Consider the following 19667-nt stretch of genomic DNA (forward strand, 5'->3'; position numbering starts at 1 on the left):
TAGGAGGGATGAAAGATACAGAGTACATTCCTCTAGTTTTCAAACTTTTGGCTGTCTCCTGATAAAGAAAAGGTACTTTTCTACTGTAGAAAAGAGACTGTTTTTCTATGGACTGAACAGAAGTTACAGAATCCTGTAAGAAAATCTTTGCTATTGTGTGATGATAAACTGCTGCATTTCTATTTATTAAGTGGTGGTCTGTTTGTCCATGAAACAGAATGAAGGATCCATTTGGGAAATTCTAACTTACATCACTTTACATGTTATCATTGGGAACATTTATGGAATCAGCACTTGTGTAACTCAGTGATGAGTGGTGGATGTTTTAAATGTAGAGTGAGATAAAAATGTGCTATTTCTCCAGAAGCAAAGTTGCCAAATCAGTAAACACAGATTTGTACTTTGATGTTCATCAGGTCAGTTCAGGATTAGTTCAAAAGCACAGTTCTGTGCAAATATTAATGTGCCGAGAGTACTCACCTTTGACTAGACTTTGCTGCACAGACTCCAGTTTTTCTCAGCAATAGCAAGGACTTGTGATGATAGAAAAAAGCTCTGAAGTCAAAATAAATGCCCAGTGGAATTTATTAGTGCTATCAGGAGTGATAGTTTGAATGTTTTTATTACTTATGCAAAATTGCACATATTCCTTTACGCTGACTTTATCATGCAAGTTGTCATGCTAATGGAAAATGTCTAATGTGTAAATAAGTTCCCAGTTTTGTTACTGATGGTGTTTTTACCTAGAATTTGAAAAACTAAGTTTCTCAGTGTACATATTTGTTTATATATTGGCAATAGTCCAAGGAGTAAAAAGATGCTGAATGAGGCCACATAAAGCTGACCTTGACTCAAATACCACAAAACAGATACTTTTTCTTGCCTTTACTCTACCAGTGCCTAGGCTGCTCAGTCCAGAAAAATTTAATTACTTTAGACAACATAACAGCCTTTCTTTCGTGTTATAAGTAGTCAAATGAAACCAATCACATCTTATACCAGGCAGGAGCTAGCTAACAGGCCCATGAGCTAAATCCAGTCTGTCACCTGTTTTTGTACAGCCCATGAGCTAAGAATGGTTTTTACATTTTTGAATGGTGGTGGGAGGGGGACAAAAGAATAACATTTTTTGACACTTGAAAATTATATGAAATTTAAACTTCAGCATCCATAAATAAAGCTTTATTGGAACACAGCCACACGCATTCATTTATGTATTGCTTGTGGCTGCTTCACACTGTAAAAGACAGAGCTGAGTTTTATGGTCTGAAAGACCTTACGTATTTACTGTCTGGCCCTTTACAAAAAGAAATTTGTTGACCCTGATTTACACTAAGGAGCTGAAAGCCACTTTCCGCAGCTTATTTGCCGTTATTCTAAAGACGAACCCACCGCTGTGCCACCTGAGACCACCACTAGAGGGCATGCGTGGGCCCCGCACTAGTGCGTAATCAAGGCAGCGTGCTTTCCCTTCCTGAAGACGCAAGGGGCGACTTCTCATGCCTAGTAACTACATTACCATTCTTTCTTAGCAGGAGCATGACTTCAGAAGGAAAACTGAACCAATTCACTGAAACACTAGAATTAAATAGCAAGACTAACAATCTGGAGTCGAGACTGTAGTTGGGAATTACATTCCATTCATTTTTATTGCACAGGTTTATTCAAAGGAGGCTTTGAAATAATTGCAGAATTGCCAGAAATTCTGTCACAAGCACTCATGATGAAGCCGTTGCACTGTTCCTTTATTCATTTCCATTATTCCAATTGTTATATAATTTATATTCTTTTACTCATTTTTAAATACAGTAATTAACTAGCACATTTGCTGCTTTATAATACTTTATAATTTAAGCAGATTACCAATGGACATTTTAGAACAGACAACTGATAAAACTGCTTTATTAATAAAGCAGCCATTAGAACTAAATTTCAGTGCAATACATGATGTCTTGCAGATTTTAAGAAATGACATTGTCCTGCATCATTTGTCAGTAATGGAAATACTGTATTCCATGAGGTATTCTTCCCCCATGCCATTTCTTTTTTTGCCAAGATGGCATTAAGGGTGACATAATCCAAGAGTCAGCCAGAATTTAGGCTTAAACAAACTTTTTGGCAGTCCAATAACTTTCCCCTAAATTACAGAAAGTAACTTTTCCAAACACACAAGTAAACAGCAGACACTTTAATATGGAGCATTGATTACTCTCCATTTCCTACTACAAAGGACCCATCGTTTACCCATCTTAAATTTCCAAGGACCATGTAAAAGTGAATTCTAACTGATCAAAATACCTTATCTGGCTTTTTCTGTAAACATCACACCTTTCTCCCCAAGCCCATGCTTAGTTTATGCCTACCAGAAAGTCAAATCGACAGGAAGTAAAAAATGACATTGTTTCTGAAGACAATATACTGCTTGGCATTTAATATCTTTTCTTTAAAAAGGGTACATCTGCACTGCAGGTCAGTTCCATCTACCCTACTACCTGGGACCATTTTTGCTGTAGCACATTTTCCAAGTTTGATAGAAAGATGTTAAGTGTTGTAGGATACAAATATACTTATTTACAAGCATTTGAAAAAGTAATTTTGTACAAGCATGGACATTAGTTTTCAATAAACTTTTGATATTCATACTTTAGAATATTTTCTGTACTTAAGTATTTTTAAGCATCAGCGCATCTGAGCTAGTTAGTCTTACACATTTCAAAGGAACATTACTGAACAGTATCCCAAGAAAAAAGGTAAAGGTAATTAATTTTATTAGTTTTAAGGCTTCTTTACAAGGTGTCATTTTACAACTGTATGAAATGACAAGTTTACACAAGATCACTTTGAAGTAGTTTTTTTACTTTTGGGTGGTTTCCTTATCTTATTGGGGTTTGGAATCAGTTTCTTTATTTTAAGGGGTTGTAACACTACAGCCTGATGACCTTCAACAAGCTTTCTCTTTTGTTGAGAGAGGTCTTCAAAGGAAATTTCCAACATCTCTTTGTCTTGGCTTTCCAAAGACTCAGTCTCGAAATTTTCCCTGGAGTCTTCAAGTCTGTCTTGTAGCCATGGTACATTTAAGCTGGGTACCCTGGGAATTATGGCTTTTACTTCATAGGCAAAATCAGTGGTGTTCCTTTTGAACCCCAAGGCCAGGACACACTTTAAGCCAATGACAGGTGCAATCCTTTCACTGAGCCGGGGAACCTGACAAGCAGGAACAGTTCTGCTGACACTTAACTGAATCAGGTGTGAGGTGAGGATGGCAGGCTTGGCTGACTTACACACCAGTACTAAAAGCAGTTCATTCCTTTCCAGAGCTCTGGTAACTTCATTAATGCCAATAGCAAGTTGCTTCCTGACGGGCACAGGGGTCCATCCTGACACTTGTTGGCTACCTTCTGGTTTTTTCTCCTTCAGATCCTCTCTAATATCGACATCTATACTACATTTGTCTCTGCTTGGCTTTTTTAAAAAAGGCTGCTTTTTTTTCTTTTTTTCCTCAATCTTCTGAAGTCCAATAGATTTAAATCTGTCCTCAAGTGTCTGTAATATGAAGTGCATATCCTCCCTCTCCAGAACACTCCAGCAGATAGCATATGGGTTATTCAGCGAAATCTTTACAGTTAAAGGTCTTGTCTTCCGAACGGAGCCCCTCCCTGAGGCTTGAGGAGCTGCAGCCATTCTGAAAACCCTTCATAGAAAGGCAAAACGACAAAGGAAAATCTGTGTTAATTAGCAATGCATGTCTTAAGAATACCTTGGTTGTACTCTTTCTGATTCTTAATGGGCTATATAGCAAGTCTAACTATATAGGACCATGTGACCATAGATTTAACCTCTTCTAAGATTAAGGAATTTCCCCATTTCCTCATATGACTTTGCCTTTATTCATATACAGGCAATATTGGAATGTTTCCCATTACTGCAGTCATACTGAAGTTCTGTTTATTTCATTTATTAAAAATGTTCCATGTTTCTTCTTGTTCATAATTATTTATCCTTTTAATGACTGTGTGGTATTAATCTAACAGATTTGTTACCATTTTCTAAATTGCTCCCTAGTTAGACTTCCATTCATCCATTCAACAGATATTCACTGAGTACATCCAACATGCAGGCAACATGCTAGTCATGGCTCAGCAGTGAACAAGTCTCTGTGTCCCCCTGCATGGAGCTTACAATCTGTGAGGGCCCCAGAAGCCTCTGCCATTCATAATTAACCAGGTGGGATTTCTTCAAGAACTGAAATACATATGCACATGATTTAAAATCATATATGCATATATACACATATTTAAAATCATATATGCACATGATTAAACATTCAAATGATGTTTTCATTATATACCCTTTTGTAAGTCTTCCTCCCTCCCTGGACCCAAGTTTCTGTGTATCCTTCCTAAAACATCTGATGCAAATGCAGATATACGTTCCCCTTTGTATGATTATTCCAAGCTGACTGCTCCCCAACAGGTAATCTGATGGAAATAGGAAAATTTTGTTAATTAAATATAAAGATATTAATCCATTAAGGAAAATAAAGTTCCCTCCTGGGAAAATGTTATAAACCACTGGTCTAGGAAACATATCCTGTTTCTCCTTCCCAGAAACAACTGCATTTCTCTTCCTCAATTTTCTTCCTCACCTTCTTCCTGGGGCTTAACTAAGAACCACAAGGAACCATGTGGCAAATCTAAAGGAAGTTAAAATGAGGCAGCCTGGAGAAGTTTGGAGTTTGGAACCCTCCCTATTTTCAGGTAATCATAATTTCTCATTCCACATATTCCCAGATTTCAGGTCATGCAGCCCACTGAGGCCAGCCCTCCCTGAAATGCCCCATGCAGAAGTACGAAGTCCTCTGTGATTAAACTTCCACTCACTAAACTGCCTATTGATCTTGAAGAGCAAATGTGTCAGAATTTAGAAGGCACTTTCTCCATGTATTCTTAGAAAATTCTGTAAATTGTCCAATATATGAATGAGGAAACAGACTTGGATTCAATACCTTGCCCAAAGTCACAGCTGGTTTTCCAAATCCAAATTTTTATACTCTTTCAATCCTGGTTGCACCTCAAAAATAACCTGTGGCCATTTAAAATATCCAAGTGGTTAGTTCTTACCCCAGATCCACGGAATGGAAGCTCTGGGAACAGGGCCAGGGCATCTGTACTTGTAAAAAGCTACCTGGGGAAATCTACAGAACTGGAACTGGGAACCACTGGTGTTCCACACTGGGTAGCCCTGAGAAATGGTCTTCTGACCTCTACTGAGCTCCAGCATTCCTCCTAGGTCACCTTCTAGCAGAAAGCCAAAATCAGTTCACTGGGTTGAGGTCAGAGTCAGGGAAGCAGTAGGAGCTCAGCCAAGTCCAGTGGTGACTGGCAGAGACTGGCACCAGGTTGAAGTAGACAAGAAAGACAAATATGATCTTACAGAGCTCTTGGCAAACTGCAGGTCAGTAAATGTGTCTCAAATAAATACTTACAGTTAAGTGCTCTGGAGGCAGAGCAACACAGGAATTAACTCCTTCTGTCTTCAAAATCCAGTGGGGAATGACAGCTAAGTAGTTCGGATAAGCAGAATCTCATGCCGTAAAATCCACAATAAAAGTCCTGATAGGTAAGAAGTAACAGTTTTGGAGGAGAAAAATAGGAAGGCCTTGCTGGCCTCTACTAACTACAGGATCAAGTGCAAACTCTTTTAAGGTGACATACAGGCCCTCCTCTCTCTGGCCCCCATCTCCGCTATTTCTAAATCCTTATATGCCCCACCATGCAGGCTGCCTCCACCACTGAGCTATATATACTAGTTAACCAGGCTCTCAAATCCTTGTGTTTATGCGTATTATTCCCTCTGCCTGTAATACAACTCCCACTCTCAGCCTCTTTCTTACTTCAACAAGTATTTCTCAATAATCCACAGTGCACCAAGCCATAAAGTAAAATTAAAGTAAAAACGGCTATTGGCCTTACTGAGTCTAGACACTATCAGCGAGTAATCACACAATACAAGCGGTGCACATTCGGGTAAGGGAACTACAGGTGACTAAGGGTACACAGAGCACGGACGGGCTTCCTGAAGGAAGTGACCCTTTAACCTACACCTTAAGAATGCCTGCCAAAGGGGCTGCGAAGTAGAAAGTATCCTGGGAACATCATTAGAGGAAAAAGCTCAATGTCGCTGGAGTAAAAATGCTAGAGATAGTGGTAAGATATAAGTAAAAGTAGGTAGGTAGGGGCCAGAAGGTGAAGGTCCTTACAAGTCTTATGGTGGGAAACAGGCTGTAACGTTTAAGCAGAATAGCATTATGATTAGAAAGGTACTGCGGACACGTAAGTTCCTCTGCCAAGACTGGAAGCAGCAGAGGATCCCGGGGTAATCCTGTTAAGTCGTGACGGTGCCTGCCCTGGAGTCGCCGCAGAGGGGAGGTGTAGAATCACATACTATTTAATGTAAGACCTGGAGTTTCCTTGACTGCTCAGCTCTGAGCAAAGCTGGAAGGGCGCCGACCTGCCTCCTAGTTTCTGGATGCGTTAGAGGGCGGGGGGCGGCTGGCTCCTGGCTGCTGCGTTCCTGACCAAGCGAATCCCTCCCAAGGGGTGCCACCCCTGGGCCTACCGTCATAGTACTTTCTATTTCGCTACTCAATTGTAGTTACTTTGTTGCCGCCGCCACTACTAGACTGCAGGGTACTTAAGGGCTAGGGTAGTGTTTTATCTCATTATTTCTCGTCCTCAACAGGCAGAGGGGGTGTGGGCCAAGGCCGGGGTCTTGGGGAACACTCGGCACCCTGCGTGCCTGCGGCCTTGGGTTGCCGAGCTCCACTGAGTCCGACCGTGCGGGGCCTTCCCGCCCCCATGTACCTGCGCCCGCTTCCCACTTACAACCTCGACCGCCGGGCATCAAGAGCGCAGCAACGCGCGTGCGCAGAGTCCTCGCTCTCCCAGGCGCCTTCTTCCCCACGCTCACAGAACTTCACATAACATCATTCCGCGCTAAGTCGCTCACAATGGAGATAGTAGGCCCTCTGCGTCGCGGAGCCCGAAAGCCACAGCACGAGGCCAGACCTATAAAATCCCTGAGTTTGGGAGCCAGAGTGGAGAAACCGGAAGGTGCCCTACCACAGCAGTGCGCAGGTGCATGCTTGTCTCGCGATACCTCACAGTTGCCACGGTAATCTCCCGCTAGTTCCCGCCACCTCTGGGTCTGAACGTTAGTCAACGCACCGCCTACAGTCTCTGCAAGGCTCTCCCTTTTCTTGTCGCGGCATCCCTGCTAACCCAATTTCTGCCTTTCAGCGCTTGGTATTTTAAGCCGTTTCTCTTTTCCTTTGCTGTATTTGGCTTGCATAAGGGACGGAAAACTAGCTCCCTAGCCCCTGCCCCAGCGCCCCCATCTCCATCGAATCCCCTGCACCGTCAAAATCAAGATAAATGAGGGATGAGGGGTGGTTTGAGGGGGAAAGTGTGCTTACAGGCAACAATTTAGGCAATCTTGAGACCTCTGAAAAGGGAGAGTAAAGGCTGCTTTTACGTTGTGAGACAACAGCTCAGGAAACTACATATGTCTACTGTTGCTACTCCAGCCAGTGGTGACAAGAGAATGGAGTCGCTGGAAAGTGGCGGACAACCTAACAACTGAAGGACATTTTCAAGGTCAGGCATCTGAATCTGCTCATTTACCCTTGGCAAGAACTTAGAAGACAGTAGTTTGCTTCGGACCGAATGAGTCCTTCTTTTTGCTCCTGCCTCCCCACCCCGTCTTTTCATTTTCCTGTCTAACTTAGGACCCTTCCTTTTCCTCTTATGAATATCTTTCTCCTTTTCTCAGTCTCTTTACTGCACGCTTTGTTTCCCATTTTGGGGAATTTTAAAAATATCTTAATATATAAATTTTTATATATTTACATATATATAAACTTATATATTTTTATCTTTTCACTTTCTATATATTCAGCTTTTATATTTTCATTTTTCTTCACCTACATACTGCCTAAATGATCACAAACAAAACAAAAAACTTGTTTTTGGTCAAAGATTATGCAGGTTGCACAAGGTAAGTATAATATGATTTTTTTAGAGATTAAAAAGATGTGACAGTGAGTATGGTGTAAGAACACCTTTTGTTTCATTGAGTGAATCCTCTTGGCTCATGAGGAGGCAAACATCTAGCTCCTACATTGTGAGACAAATGGAGACACACATACCTAATTGAAATGCTAGAATAATGGTGAAAGAAGAGAGGGGATGCGAAGTCAAGCAGGTTTATTGCTGAACCTGAGAGGGACCCCTCTGTCCTGGCCAGCAGAACAAAGGAAAGAGTTTCTAACATGTCAAGAGGCTTTTTATGGCTAGGGTTTTGGGCTGGCTCTTTGAGGGGAGGGGTCGGGAAAGGTGGGCTTGTGGCTTGCTGACATGTCCTCTGGAGAATGCTTGTAGCCTAGGTAAGATAATACCTAGGTCTCTCTGTGATGGTGGGTGGGGCTTATTCGAAAGGTGGTACTCAGGTCCGGATTCTATCAAATGGAAAGGAAGCATTTATAGGTTTTTGTTCCCCTAAAGTTCCAGATTTATGGTTCCAGATTGTGTAGATTTATGGGGTCATCTCAGTTTGCATTTGTTCTGGAACTTTCCTGTCTTGGGTTGACATCCTCACGGTCATCTCTAACTAGGCATTTGACCCTAAAAGCAAGCCTAAGAACTGATAAAAATAGTACCTGCTGTGCTTATTAGAAGACATAATCTGTATAAAATGTTTAGCACACTCCCTGGCACATAGAAAGTGCTTGATAATTATAACTGATGAATCCAGTGACAATCTCAATTAAGAATTAATAAAAATTAATGGTAGGCTCTATGATTTTAGTACTTGGGTTTTAGTTTAAGACTATCAGTATAATCTCCACAAGAATTTTACTGAAATGAGTAACTACATTTCAAAGGTATTTTCCTCACATTCATATCTCATGAACATTCAAGGAAAAAGTGAAACATCCTACAGATTTTAATTTTTAGTAAGGTAAATGTTGATAGTGTAACCCATATCAGCAAAAGGCTCTTTGGGGTCCCCAATAATTTGTAATTTGAACAGGTCCCTACCTGTTCAGCTATTGACTGATTGTGGAATGGGCGAGCTATGGACTTAATCTGCATAAGACTTTGAACCTTGCTGAATCCTTGAGGATTATCATTATTTTATGTTATTGGTCTGGATACAGTGCTCCAGTTTTCTCACCCAGGGGCCATTGCAGAAGGTGGTGAACGAGTAGATATGAGATGAAATTTCAGGAGGGGTGGCCTGTGGGTAAAATTGCAATATTTCCAGAATCTCTCACCTGGCTTTAGTATATCTCCATACAATAGGTGTTTCCATGTGGTGGAAAGGAGTAGTCTATCTCCATATCAATAGGTAGTTACAGGGGCCAGCAAGGGCTTATCTGGACTGGAGAGGTTGGGTGGGGGCTTCTTCTGCAGCCGGGCAGGTGAGAGACATGGGAGGGCAGAAATGGACTGCTTGTAAGAAATAAACAAATTTCTCCCACTTTATTTCTCCCTTTGACTGATTTTGGCTTCAAAGGTATTTTTCCCTAGGATTTCCTCCGTAGTTACACTGTCCCATGAAGTAAGAACCATGAAGGCCTTGAGTCATCCCAAAGCACTTATTTGAAGTGATCCAGACTGAGGAAACGCTCTGCCTTGTCATATAGTGCTCTAGTGCAAGAGAGGTGTTTGAGTCCCCGTGGCTCATGGCAGTCTGCAAGAAAGAGAGACCCTAGGCAAATTCTGTGGGGTACCATCACTAGAAGTACCTTGTTTATAGAGTTAAAGCTAGAACACCTGCTTTTGGATGCTGACATGAGAATCAAGTTTGAAGACTTTGGCTTCAACAATGAATTCACCTTTGGCAACAAGCTGGGTACCTCCTTTGGCAGCCTGCCTTTATGCTGCCCTGGAACTCTTCCAGGGCCAAATAAGATGGACCCATGGTGGATGTATGAAATCTGAGGGTCATCCTGTACACACTAGTCAGGAGCTGCAGGAGTGGGTACTCAGTGGAATATGCAATATTCCCTTTTACATGTCCAGGAAATGTGAAAAACTGCTCAAGAAATTTCTCATTCTCAAGCCCAGCAAGAGAGGCACTTCAGAGCCCATCAGGAAAGATCTATGGATGAATACAGGTCATGAAGATGAAATAAAGCCTTACGTGGGGCCCACCCCAACTACAAGGAACCCTGGCCAACTGAGTTGACGGTGTCCAAGTGTCACGCAAGGAAGAAGATCCAAGACTTGCTGATGGACCAGCCAGAAGCACAACAAAGTGATGGTCACCTCTTTGCTCTTGAGTTAGCTGAGAGCCAAGGTAGAGGGCCACATGGTTGCCAGGAAACCCCAGGCTTCAGCAGTCTAACAACAGAAGCATGCTTTCTTCATCTCATGACGTACAGCATGGAGTCTTTGCCTGCACACAGTGGTGGAGTTTCAGCGAGCTAACTGTTCCCAAATCTAACTCCTCTTCTAAAAATATTCAGAGGAGCAATGCAGAACATAAGCCACCCGAGGTCCATGTGTCATTGTGGAGGGGCAGCAGCAAAGCCAGTGGGCCTGCCAGTCTCCTACCCAGCCTGGAGAGAGAAACCACCTCACCTCCAGGAACAGTGGCCTCTCCACCAGCACAGATCAATGCAGGACTTGCTTACTTTTGGAGTGGGCCAGACTTGACCAAGCCTCCATGCAGAAGACAGTGTAACATGCCAGGGGCAGGGGCTCTCATAGCCTCTGAGCCCCTCCACACCCCATCCCCAAGCCCCAGTCCCTCTGAAAGGCCTCACCTGCACCAGGGACCCAAGTGGCACGGCCCAACCATGCCACAGGGATGAGTCCCACAGAGGGTACCTGTGAGGTATCCCAGTCCAGCACAGACTCCCAGTCTGTTTCTTTGGTCACTTCTTCAGCCCACACATCAGAAAGAATGGCAGCACCACAGAAGGAACCGGTTTCCTTTGGGGTGTGTCCAAAGGATAACACACCTGTTGTGACACACCAGATGAGCCACCCCAGCCTCTCCCTGTGACCACAGCTAGGGCCCGCATGGGGCCACCAGGAGCTCTTCAGCAGGTTCAGGTCCAAGTTCTTATTGAGACATGTGTTTCAGGTTTGCCTGAACAGTAGGAACCTGAAAGCAGAGACAGATGGGAGACACTCAAACCTCAGGAAGTGGGAGCAGAGGCATTGATGAAAAATGTGGGAAGGCCAAGTCCTGTTCATTATACTTGACATGGAGTATGAAGATCAGAACTACATGGATCCCAGTGAGGAAGATCAGAACTACATGGATCCCAGTGAGGAGGCACAGGAGATGGGCCAGGTTCTGGAAGGAAACAGCAGCCTGTGTGCACTGAGCAAGAAATTGGTGCTGCTGTGTATACAAGGCACTGCAGCCAAGAGGACTTTGTGCAGTGGAGGACAGAGGGGTACAAACGGTCACAGCCATCTCTCAATGGAGTTCCATTTAAGTAGATAGTGGCACATCTGCAGCCTTTGAAAGCATTACTTCCAAAATCATCACAGTTCCACCTTTAAAAGGCTGCCAGGAGGAGGGGTGTTCACTGTGCGGACCCCTGGGCGGGACTGCAGAAGCCCCACAGCTGGTTGCACTGGGGCCACCTAGGCTACCGGTGTTTTGCCTGAGGTTCTTTTGTGCTGGTTGGGGAAGGGAGTTGGTGTTTCTAGAAGGCAGTTGGGTAACGTATCAGAACTCCTAATGGTTCTTCCTGGAAAAATATCCTGGGCAACTTTTACTGAGGGCTTCACTAGCATCAGAGCCACCTCTGATGCCAAAAATCATTCGGAGTAATCATAAGACAGCAGTGGTGCCACTGATATGTGCAATCAGTGGGGAGTACAAAATGTCATTTGTGTTTTAGGACACTCTAGCTACATGTTGGAGAATGGATAGAATAAGCAATTAGCCTTCCCTTGTACTTCGAAAGTAGGGTTTAACTTCAGGGATTAGAAGTGAAGGAGGCAGCAAGAGGAAAATCAGCTGGCTGGCTGCTGTGTGACCTTCTCTCATTTGTAATTTTGTCCACTCTACACTCTTTATTCCAGAATACAGAAATGGGAGGATGCTTTTCCAACTTGTTTTACATGCTGGTTTAATGGTTATACAAAAAAAATTAAAAAACTTCCCTGAGAAAGGTAAAGGGAAGTTACAAACTAACCTCACTTGTAAAGATGAATGTGCCAAAAACCCCTCAAAATATAGCAAACAAGCCAGCAATGTATTCTTTTAAAAAAGACATTTCATCAAGTTGCAATTAATAAAGAATACAAGTTGGTTTAACAATTAAAAATCAATTAATGTCAGCCATCTCATTAAAAGATTAAAGGAGAAACATTACAGATCATCGTAATGAGACATAAAAAAAAGCTTTTGATTAAATTCTAGATTTATAAAAACAAATTTTACCAAACTACAAATTGGAGGTAACTTCAATGTACTACACATGTAATGACCAAAATAAAACATCTGCAGTAAACATCACATTTTATGATGAAATAGTGAAAGCATTACATTTAAAGAACAAATAGGATGCCCCCTATTACTACTCCTGTTCATTATTATACTGGAGGTTCCAGCTAGTGCAGAAAGGCAAGGAAAAGAAAAAAAGTTGTGAGTATTAGAAAGGAAGAAATGAAGCTGTGATTATTCATAGACTGCTTGCTATATAGAAAACCCAAAATACTGAAAAATAAAATTTTAAAGATTTATCAAGGCTGCTGGATAAAGAGCAAAAATCAGTTCTTTTTCTATATACCAGTTACAAACAGATTAAAAATAAATGTTAAAAAAGACTCCATCTACAACATCATCAAAAATGACTTTACTTAGAAATAAATCTTCAAAAGATTTGCAAGACCTTCCATGGAGAAAATTCAAAAACTTTCTCTGAAAACATTAAACAAGACTATATGAGTCATGAATAGTAAAATTCTGTATCAAAAGCTATCAGTCTTCCCACTCCCAATTGATGTAGCATTTCAATGCAATTCTTAGAACAATTCAAGAATTTTCTTTTGTGAAACTTGACTCGACTCGTAAATGTTAGAATTCATAAGGAAGACAAAAATGCCAAAAACAACTGTGCATGAAGAACAAAATGGAGAGGATTGAATGATTAAGACAGTGTGACAGAGGTGGAGGGATAAACAAATGGAGAGCCAAAAACTATTCTATAATTGCTCCTCATGTTTTCTTTTAAACCCACTCTAATTAGGCTCTGCTGCCCCAACACATGCTGCACTAAAACATCTCCTAAGGTCATCAATCTTGACAATGACCGAGATCCGATTGTTAATTCTCAGTCCTCATCTAACCTTTCTCACTTGACAGGCATTCTTGACACCGCTTTCTCTTGGTTTTTCTCTTACTTCAATAACCACTTCTCTGTCTCCTTCACTCATTCTTTGTCTTTTCTCCAAACTCTTAATGTTGGAATTTCCATAGCTCAAATTGCAGTCCTCTTCTTTTTTCTACCCTATATACATTTGGTTCCTAGGATCATCCAGTCTCAAGATTCTAAATACTATCCCTATGTTTACAAACCAAGCCCAGACTAGAGTTATTAGCCAACTGCCTATTTGACATCTCCAACTGGATGTCTGATACCTCAAATGTAACGTGCAAAACTGAACTCATCTTTGCTACCCCATCAAACCTACTCCACTCATGGTCCTTCTGGTTACTCAGGCCAAAAATCAGAAGTTAACCTGACTTCTCTGTCTCTCACCCAAATAGAATCTCTCAGGGACAACTATTGACTTCACCTTCAAAATACATCCAGAATCTGAACTACTACTCGCTACTTCCACTACTACCCCCTAAGTTTGAGACACCCATAATTTCTTCCCTCACAATAAGGAATTTGCTTCCAACCTTGTTCCCCATAGTTGATTTTCAACACAACTGTTTTCCTTTAAAAAAGTAAGTCAGATCATGTAAATCTTCAATGTTTCTGTTGCACTCCCACTTGAAGCCAAGTGCCTTTGTGCAAGGCCTTAATCAATCTGGGTTTCCTATTCTCTGCCCTCTCCTCTTACTACTTTGCTCGGGCCATATTGGCTCCATGCTGTTCCCCACACCTGCCAGAGAAGCTCATTCCTTGGAGCCTTTGTACTGGGATGCTGCCTTTGCACAGGTCACTATTCCAAAGAGATCTTCCTGGCCAGCTCTCTCACCTCCTTCAAGTTTTGCTCAAATGTTATCTTCTCAAAGAATTTTACCCTGATTACCCTATTTACAACTGCAAGTCACCTCTCCATGTCCACAGACCCAAGACAACTCTCTATCCCTTCTGCTCTGCTCTTTGCAAAAATAGCACCTAACGCCTAACATCATTTACTAGACTGTATAATTTCCTTATTATGTCTTTGTTCAATCTGTCATTCCCTACCAGAATGTTACACAAGGGTAGGGATTCATGTTTGTTTGTTTGTTTGTTTTTTAGTAGATAATTCATGTTTTGTTTTCTTGACTGATGTTTCTCAAGAACGTAAAACAGTACCTGCTCATATTAGGCACTTAATAACTATTTGAATGAATGAGTGAATGTGGAGGATAGGATAGAGTGGAATCAGAGTCACAAAAATAATGTTCTATTTCTTAAATTGGTGGTTGGTTTACTAATGTACCCTTTATTTTTAAAAATTTACATCTATGTATGTATGTATATTGGTTTATAATCAATAAAGGAGTTTAAAGAAAAGAATTTGATAATCCAAATTGACTCACTCCCTAAGGGTTCCAGAAAGCTGACTTTTCACTGTACCTAGTATATTAATGTCACTGTGATGCCGGGGTTCTTGTTTCTGGAGTCAAAGAATGAACTTTGTAAACACTCAAGGTAGGAAAGCCAGGGAGAGGCTTTTATTTAGGGATAGAGTGAGAGGACAGAGCTCCTGGCTCACTCCAGGAGGGGACAAGAGAGTCTGTGGTGGTGTGTCGTCTAGGGGATTTATAGGCAGTTGAGGTCCCCAACTAAATGGTCCCCTCCATTGAAGAGACACTAAGGTTCTTATCAGTCTCTTGGATTATTTTGCAGAGTTAACACAAGAAATTTACTGCTCTGATTCTTTCCCAGAATAGCAGCTTCTTGGTCTGGGAGCACATTAATCAAGACTGCCTGTCCTGCTCCCAAGGTGGCCTGGGTTATTGTCTGTTATGTTAAGAAATCTGTTTTTTTCTTTTTGGGTTTTAAAATACAATCTTATCTTTAAGATGGAATATTTCTTGTTTTTACTATGTTGTTTACTATGTGACTGGGCCTGCTTGCTATATTAATTGCCCAGGTTATATATTACCTGATTAGGAGCTGGAGGAGGAAAAGCAGCATGTGGGCAAAGTTAAAGAAGATACGCTGGGCCTTTTAGCAGGCTAAAGTGAATTTTACAATAGCCTCATTTAATTGACACAATGAAGACATGGGCTATCCTGAGGTATTTTCTTACCTGGGGGATGTTCAAACATTCCAGGCCAAGTTACTCCTGACTTTTTAGTTTAAACTAATGTCACTGAAGAATGCTTTATTCCTAGTTTGAAATTTACTTTAGAGAATTAATGTGACTCTGACTTTGCTTAATTGTTTAATATGGAGTTCTGGTACAGGTCTTTTTCTGGAGGCCCTCCCCCTACTCTGACTACACCCACGGTCCCTGTCTCAACTGGACAGAGGATATCAATGTCTTTCTTTTTGTTCCATGAGACAAGACACTCATGGCTGTGGCATTCAGCCCAGGGTGGGGAATGACAAGAGAACATGCTTTGAAAAAAGTCCTTAAAAGAACATTCTAGACTTAGAATAAGAACACAGTGTACCTTCCCCTCCCCCTCTGATTTCTTACAATGCCAAAGTGCCTCAGCTGCAGATTCACACCAGTTCTAAACTTCTACTGTATTTCCCTGCTCAAACACTGATAGGGCTATCCCGAGCCGAGAGAGTACTCACATGCCCAAAGCTGCCTTTTGCCTTTGTACCGCACAGTGCATTTCCCATCCATCATCTAGGAATTTAAAACAGAAATCCTGTCCAGTATGTTTTTCTAACATTTGCTTTACGTCCTCTACTTGGAAATGTATTGATTTTGCCATGAAAATATTTTTGAGGAGAAAGTAAAAAACCAAAGGACTTACATGAAAAAACAGCAAATATTTTTAAAATGCAGTTTTATACAAAAGCAAGCTAAAATGTTTTTGGGCCTTTCTTCTCTGTTGTTTGCATTGTTTTAGGTTGTTGCATTGTTTAATGTTTCAGATTCGGTACTTTCTAACACTGAGTTTGTGGTTCCAGTCACCTTGTTCCACTAATGTTTTATTTAAATAAGTCGAAATTAACTCCTCATATGACCGGGAAATGCAGTTCCTGTTCTTTGAAAATGTAATCAAATGTTAATCACAGCCCCCATTCTGTGTGTCTGCACATGTGGAGTGACATTGGAGAACAGGGTTAAAGTGAACAGACTTTAATTCTATTAAAGGCAGTCCTGTGCCTTTACTGTTGTTGAAAACTAGTTAGCGTGGCTGAAGGACATGTTTAGAATGTAAACTTTTTTGCTTTATAAAGAGGAGAAAGTCGCCTTTTTCCTTGCTGATGAACTGTGCCTGGACACCCGTGGGGCGACATGAGAAGTCTGAAAACTCTTTACCATCCAGATTTCTAGGAATTATGAAGAGGACAGAGGTACAGATAAAAAAGCAATCCCAAGTGGGGTCTGTGCCCTGGGGAGACCTGTCTGGATCTCCTGCAAACAATCTCCTGAGAAAGAATCTGGGGGTGTGGTAAGAGCTGAGAGGAACTCATTTAAAACCCCTGCTGGAGGACCGGCTGAAAGAGCAGTGAGAAGAGCTCCGCCCTGTGCCCCGGGCCTCTCCAGGCCCTCTGGCCTCAGGCCGGCAGCTGAGCAGCGGGGCCCGGGGACAAGTCGTGGGGTCTGTCCTGCAGAAACCTAGAACCCCGGGCCGGGGCTGCCCTCTGGCCGAGCCCAGGCCTTGGTGCAGCGGCGAACCTCTCCCTCCAGGCCCTTTCCCCGCATCCTCACGCCCATATTCTGAAGTGCCTGATATATGTTAAAAGTAGATAGTAAAAAGACATTTTAAATATCTTTTTGTTAAAATTCATAGGAAATATGTTTGTTTCAGGGGGAATGGCCAAACCACCTCTTTGAACTGTACACCTCTTTGAACAGTACACCTCTTTGAACAGAACCAGTTGTGTTTAAGCACTGGTTCAAGGGAGGAGGGGGAAGTAAGTGCAAAGAGCACTATGCCAGTTTGTTTATAATGAGACAGAATTAACCATTGTTTCATGTTTGTGCATTTTGTTTTACTTTGCCCTGTATATAGTGTATAAATGGACAGATGAGTCCAATTTTCAACGTCTAGTCTTTCTAGATGTTAAAGAGGTTGCCAAGTGTATGACAAAACATAGTAAACTGATATGTTTTGTACATTTTGTGTTAAAATTCCCAGGAAAGATTGTCTCTGAAAATTTGAGCATTTTAGCCTGTTGGGTTGGTGGAGAAGGGAGAAGAAAAAGGTGGTTCCTAGGCTAGAATGTTCATATTTTGAAGACACTTTCAGATTATAACTTAAATGTGTGCAGTTTTTTCAAGTCTGCTGTGTGTATAGTGGACAGAGTCCTTATTTGAAACAATTAGCCATCTAGATGTTTAGAAGTGCCCAACATGTCTTAAACACATGCCTGTACTTGGATTGGTGGTGGAGAGAAGGAAGTGAGGTAGGGAAGAAGGGTCTGGGCCAAAATGGTAATATTTAGAAGATACCTCAGATTATAGCCTTTGTTACACATGTGCAATTTTATTTAACAGTGCTGTGTACATAGTGGGCAAGTAAGTTCTTACATGAAATATCTAGTCTTTCTCGATATTTAGAAGTGCTTAATGTATGTAAAAGTATTAATAGAATAACAATTATTGTAAATAGCTTTTAAAACCTGATGGGAAATACTGTCTTTAGAAGTGGAATTGTTAAGCCACCTCTCGGAACAGTATATTCTCTGTACTTGTTCATCGGGTTGAGGGAGGTGGGAGGGAAGAAATTGCAAAACATGTTTTGCTAGTGTGTACTAGAAATTTCAGCTTATCCATTTCCCTATGTGTTATGTGCATTTCATTTAACTGTACTGTATATATTGTGTATATATTGGACAAATGGGTCTTAATTTTATAATATCTAGTGTCTAGATATTAAAGAGGTTACCAATGTATGACAAAAGTAGAGTTAGTAAACTAACACATTTTGTATACTTTGTTAAAATTCATTGAAAGGCTCTTCTGAAAAGGACTTTTAGAGATGAAATTGTAAAATCACATCTAAATGACATGTGCCTATGCTCACCCACATGGTGGGTGATGGACAGGAGGAGTTAGGAGAAATGAAGGGTTCTAGACAAGAATGTTCCTAAATAGAAGACACTCTTCAGATATAACCATTGTTACACATGTGTAGTTTATTCAACACTTTTGTATATATAGTGGACAAACTTAAGTCCTTATTTGAAACATCTAGTTGCTCTAGATGTTTAGAAGTACACAAAGCATCTTAAAAGCAGAGGTAGTAAAATAGCACATTTTGTAGATACCCCTTTGTTAAAATTCATATGAAATACTGTCTTTTAGAAGTGGAATAATCAAAATGATCAAACCATCCCTCTGAGCAGTACACATTATTATATTTGTGGTGGTTCAGGAAGGAAGGAGAAGAAAGTGCAAAGGGCTTTATACCAGTATGCTTATAATTACACAAGACTAACCATTGTCCTATATGTCTGCATTTTGTTTTACTTAGTTGTATATATATTGTATATAAAGGACAAAAGTCCTGACTTACAACAGCTAGTTTTTCTAGATGTTAAAGAAGTTGCCAGTGTATGACAAAAGTAGAGTTAGTAAACAAGTATATGTGTAACTTTGTATTAAAATTCATAGGACTGTTCTGAAAACAGCTTGAGGAAATGTAACTGTTCACATACCCTCTAAGCATTACAGGTGCTCAACTTGTCTCTTGGGTTGATAGACATGAGAAGGGGAAGAGTTTCAGTCCGGAATGTCCTTATTTAGAACTTACTTCCAGATTATGTAGCCTTTGTGTGTAGTTTATTCAAGGTTACTATGTGTATAGTGGAAAAACTTAAATCTTTATTTGAAACGTCTAGTCTTTCTAGATGTTTAAAAGTGCACAACATATGTTAAATTAGAGAGTTAAAGTAACACCCTTAGAGTATTTTTTCTGTTAATTCATAGGAATGTTTGTATTGAGGGAATGGAATTGTTAAAGTAGGAGTGTAGTTTATTCAAGGTTACTAGGTGTATAGTGGAAAAACTTAAATCCTTATTTGAAACGTCTAGTCTTTCTAGATGTTTAAAAGTGCACAACATATGTTAAAAGTAGAGTGGTGGGGGAGGGAGCAGGAAAAGAAGTGCAGAGGGGTTCTGTGCCCAGTGAGTCTTTAGGCAAATTCAGATTGTCTAACCATTGTTCTGTCTGTACATTCTAGTTAATATTGCTGTGCATTAACAGATGCACAAGGCCTAATAATGCGCAAAGTATAATAAAAGTAGAGGTACTTATTACCTTTAATTCCTTTAGTT

General features: G+C 41.0%; 2 protein-coding genes and 1 pseudogene across 5 annotated transcripts in view; 2 read left to right on the forward strand and 1 right to left on the reverse strand.

Moving 5' to 3' along the window:
- The window catches only part of NMT2 (N-myristoyltransferase 2), a 58379-nt gene extending 57183 nt beyond the window's left edge, over positions 1–1196 (forward strand). For both annotated transcript variants that reach the window (XM_037001687.2, XM_037001686.2), the window contains one exon: positions 1–1196. This exon is cut by the window's left edge and continues 237 nt beyond it. The gene's annotated coding sequence lies outside the window, so the exon portion shown is untranslated.
- A 1550-nt stretch (positions 1197–2746) lies between these two features.
- On the reverse strand, positions 2747–7135 carry RPP38 (ribonuclease P/MRP subunit p38). 3 transcript variants are annotated; one of them, XM_017660329.3, is made up of 3 exons: positions 6888–7135; positions 5486–5612; positions 2747–3691 (listed from the first exon to the last, which is right to left on the reverse strand). In XM_017660329.3, exon 3 carries the CDS (start codon positions 3679–3681, stop codon positions 2836–2838), a length of 846 nt encoding a protein of 281 aa, XP_017515818.3. In that variant the 5' UTR covers positions 3682–3691; positions 5486–5612; positions 6888–7135; the 3' UTR covers positions 2747–2835. The 3 variants fall into 3 exon arrangements, with proteins under 3 accessions (XP_017515818.3, XP_017515821.3, XP_017515819.3); XM_017660332.3 differs by having other exon boundaries at positions 6885–7135; XM_017660330.3 differs by having other exon boundaries at positions 6864–7135.
- Positions 6175–14775, forward strand: LOC140845617 (serine/threonine-protein kinase MARK2-like; annotated as a pseudogene).
- Positions 14776–19667: the final 4892 nt, after the last annotated feature.

Source organism: Manis javanica, chromosome 2 (genome assembly GCF_040802235.1).
Source record: "Manis javanica isolate MJ-LG chromosome 2, MJ_LKY, whole genome shotgun sequence".
Classification (NCBI taxonomy): domain Eukaryota; kingdom Metazoa; phylum Chordata; class Mammalia; order Pholidota; family Manidae; genus Manis; species Manis javanica.

Bases quoted from the DNA above. Each gene is read 5' to 3' on its own strand.
- RPP38 (XM_017660329.3), bottom strand. From the start codon at position 3,681: ATGGCTGCAGCTCCTCAAGCCTCAGGGAGGGGCTCCGTTCGGAAGACA.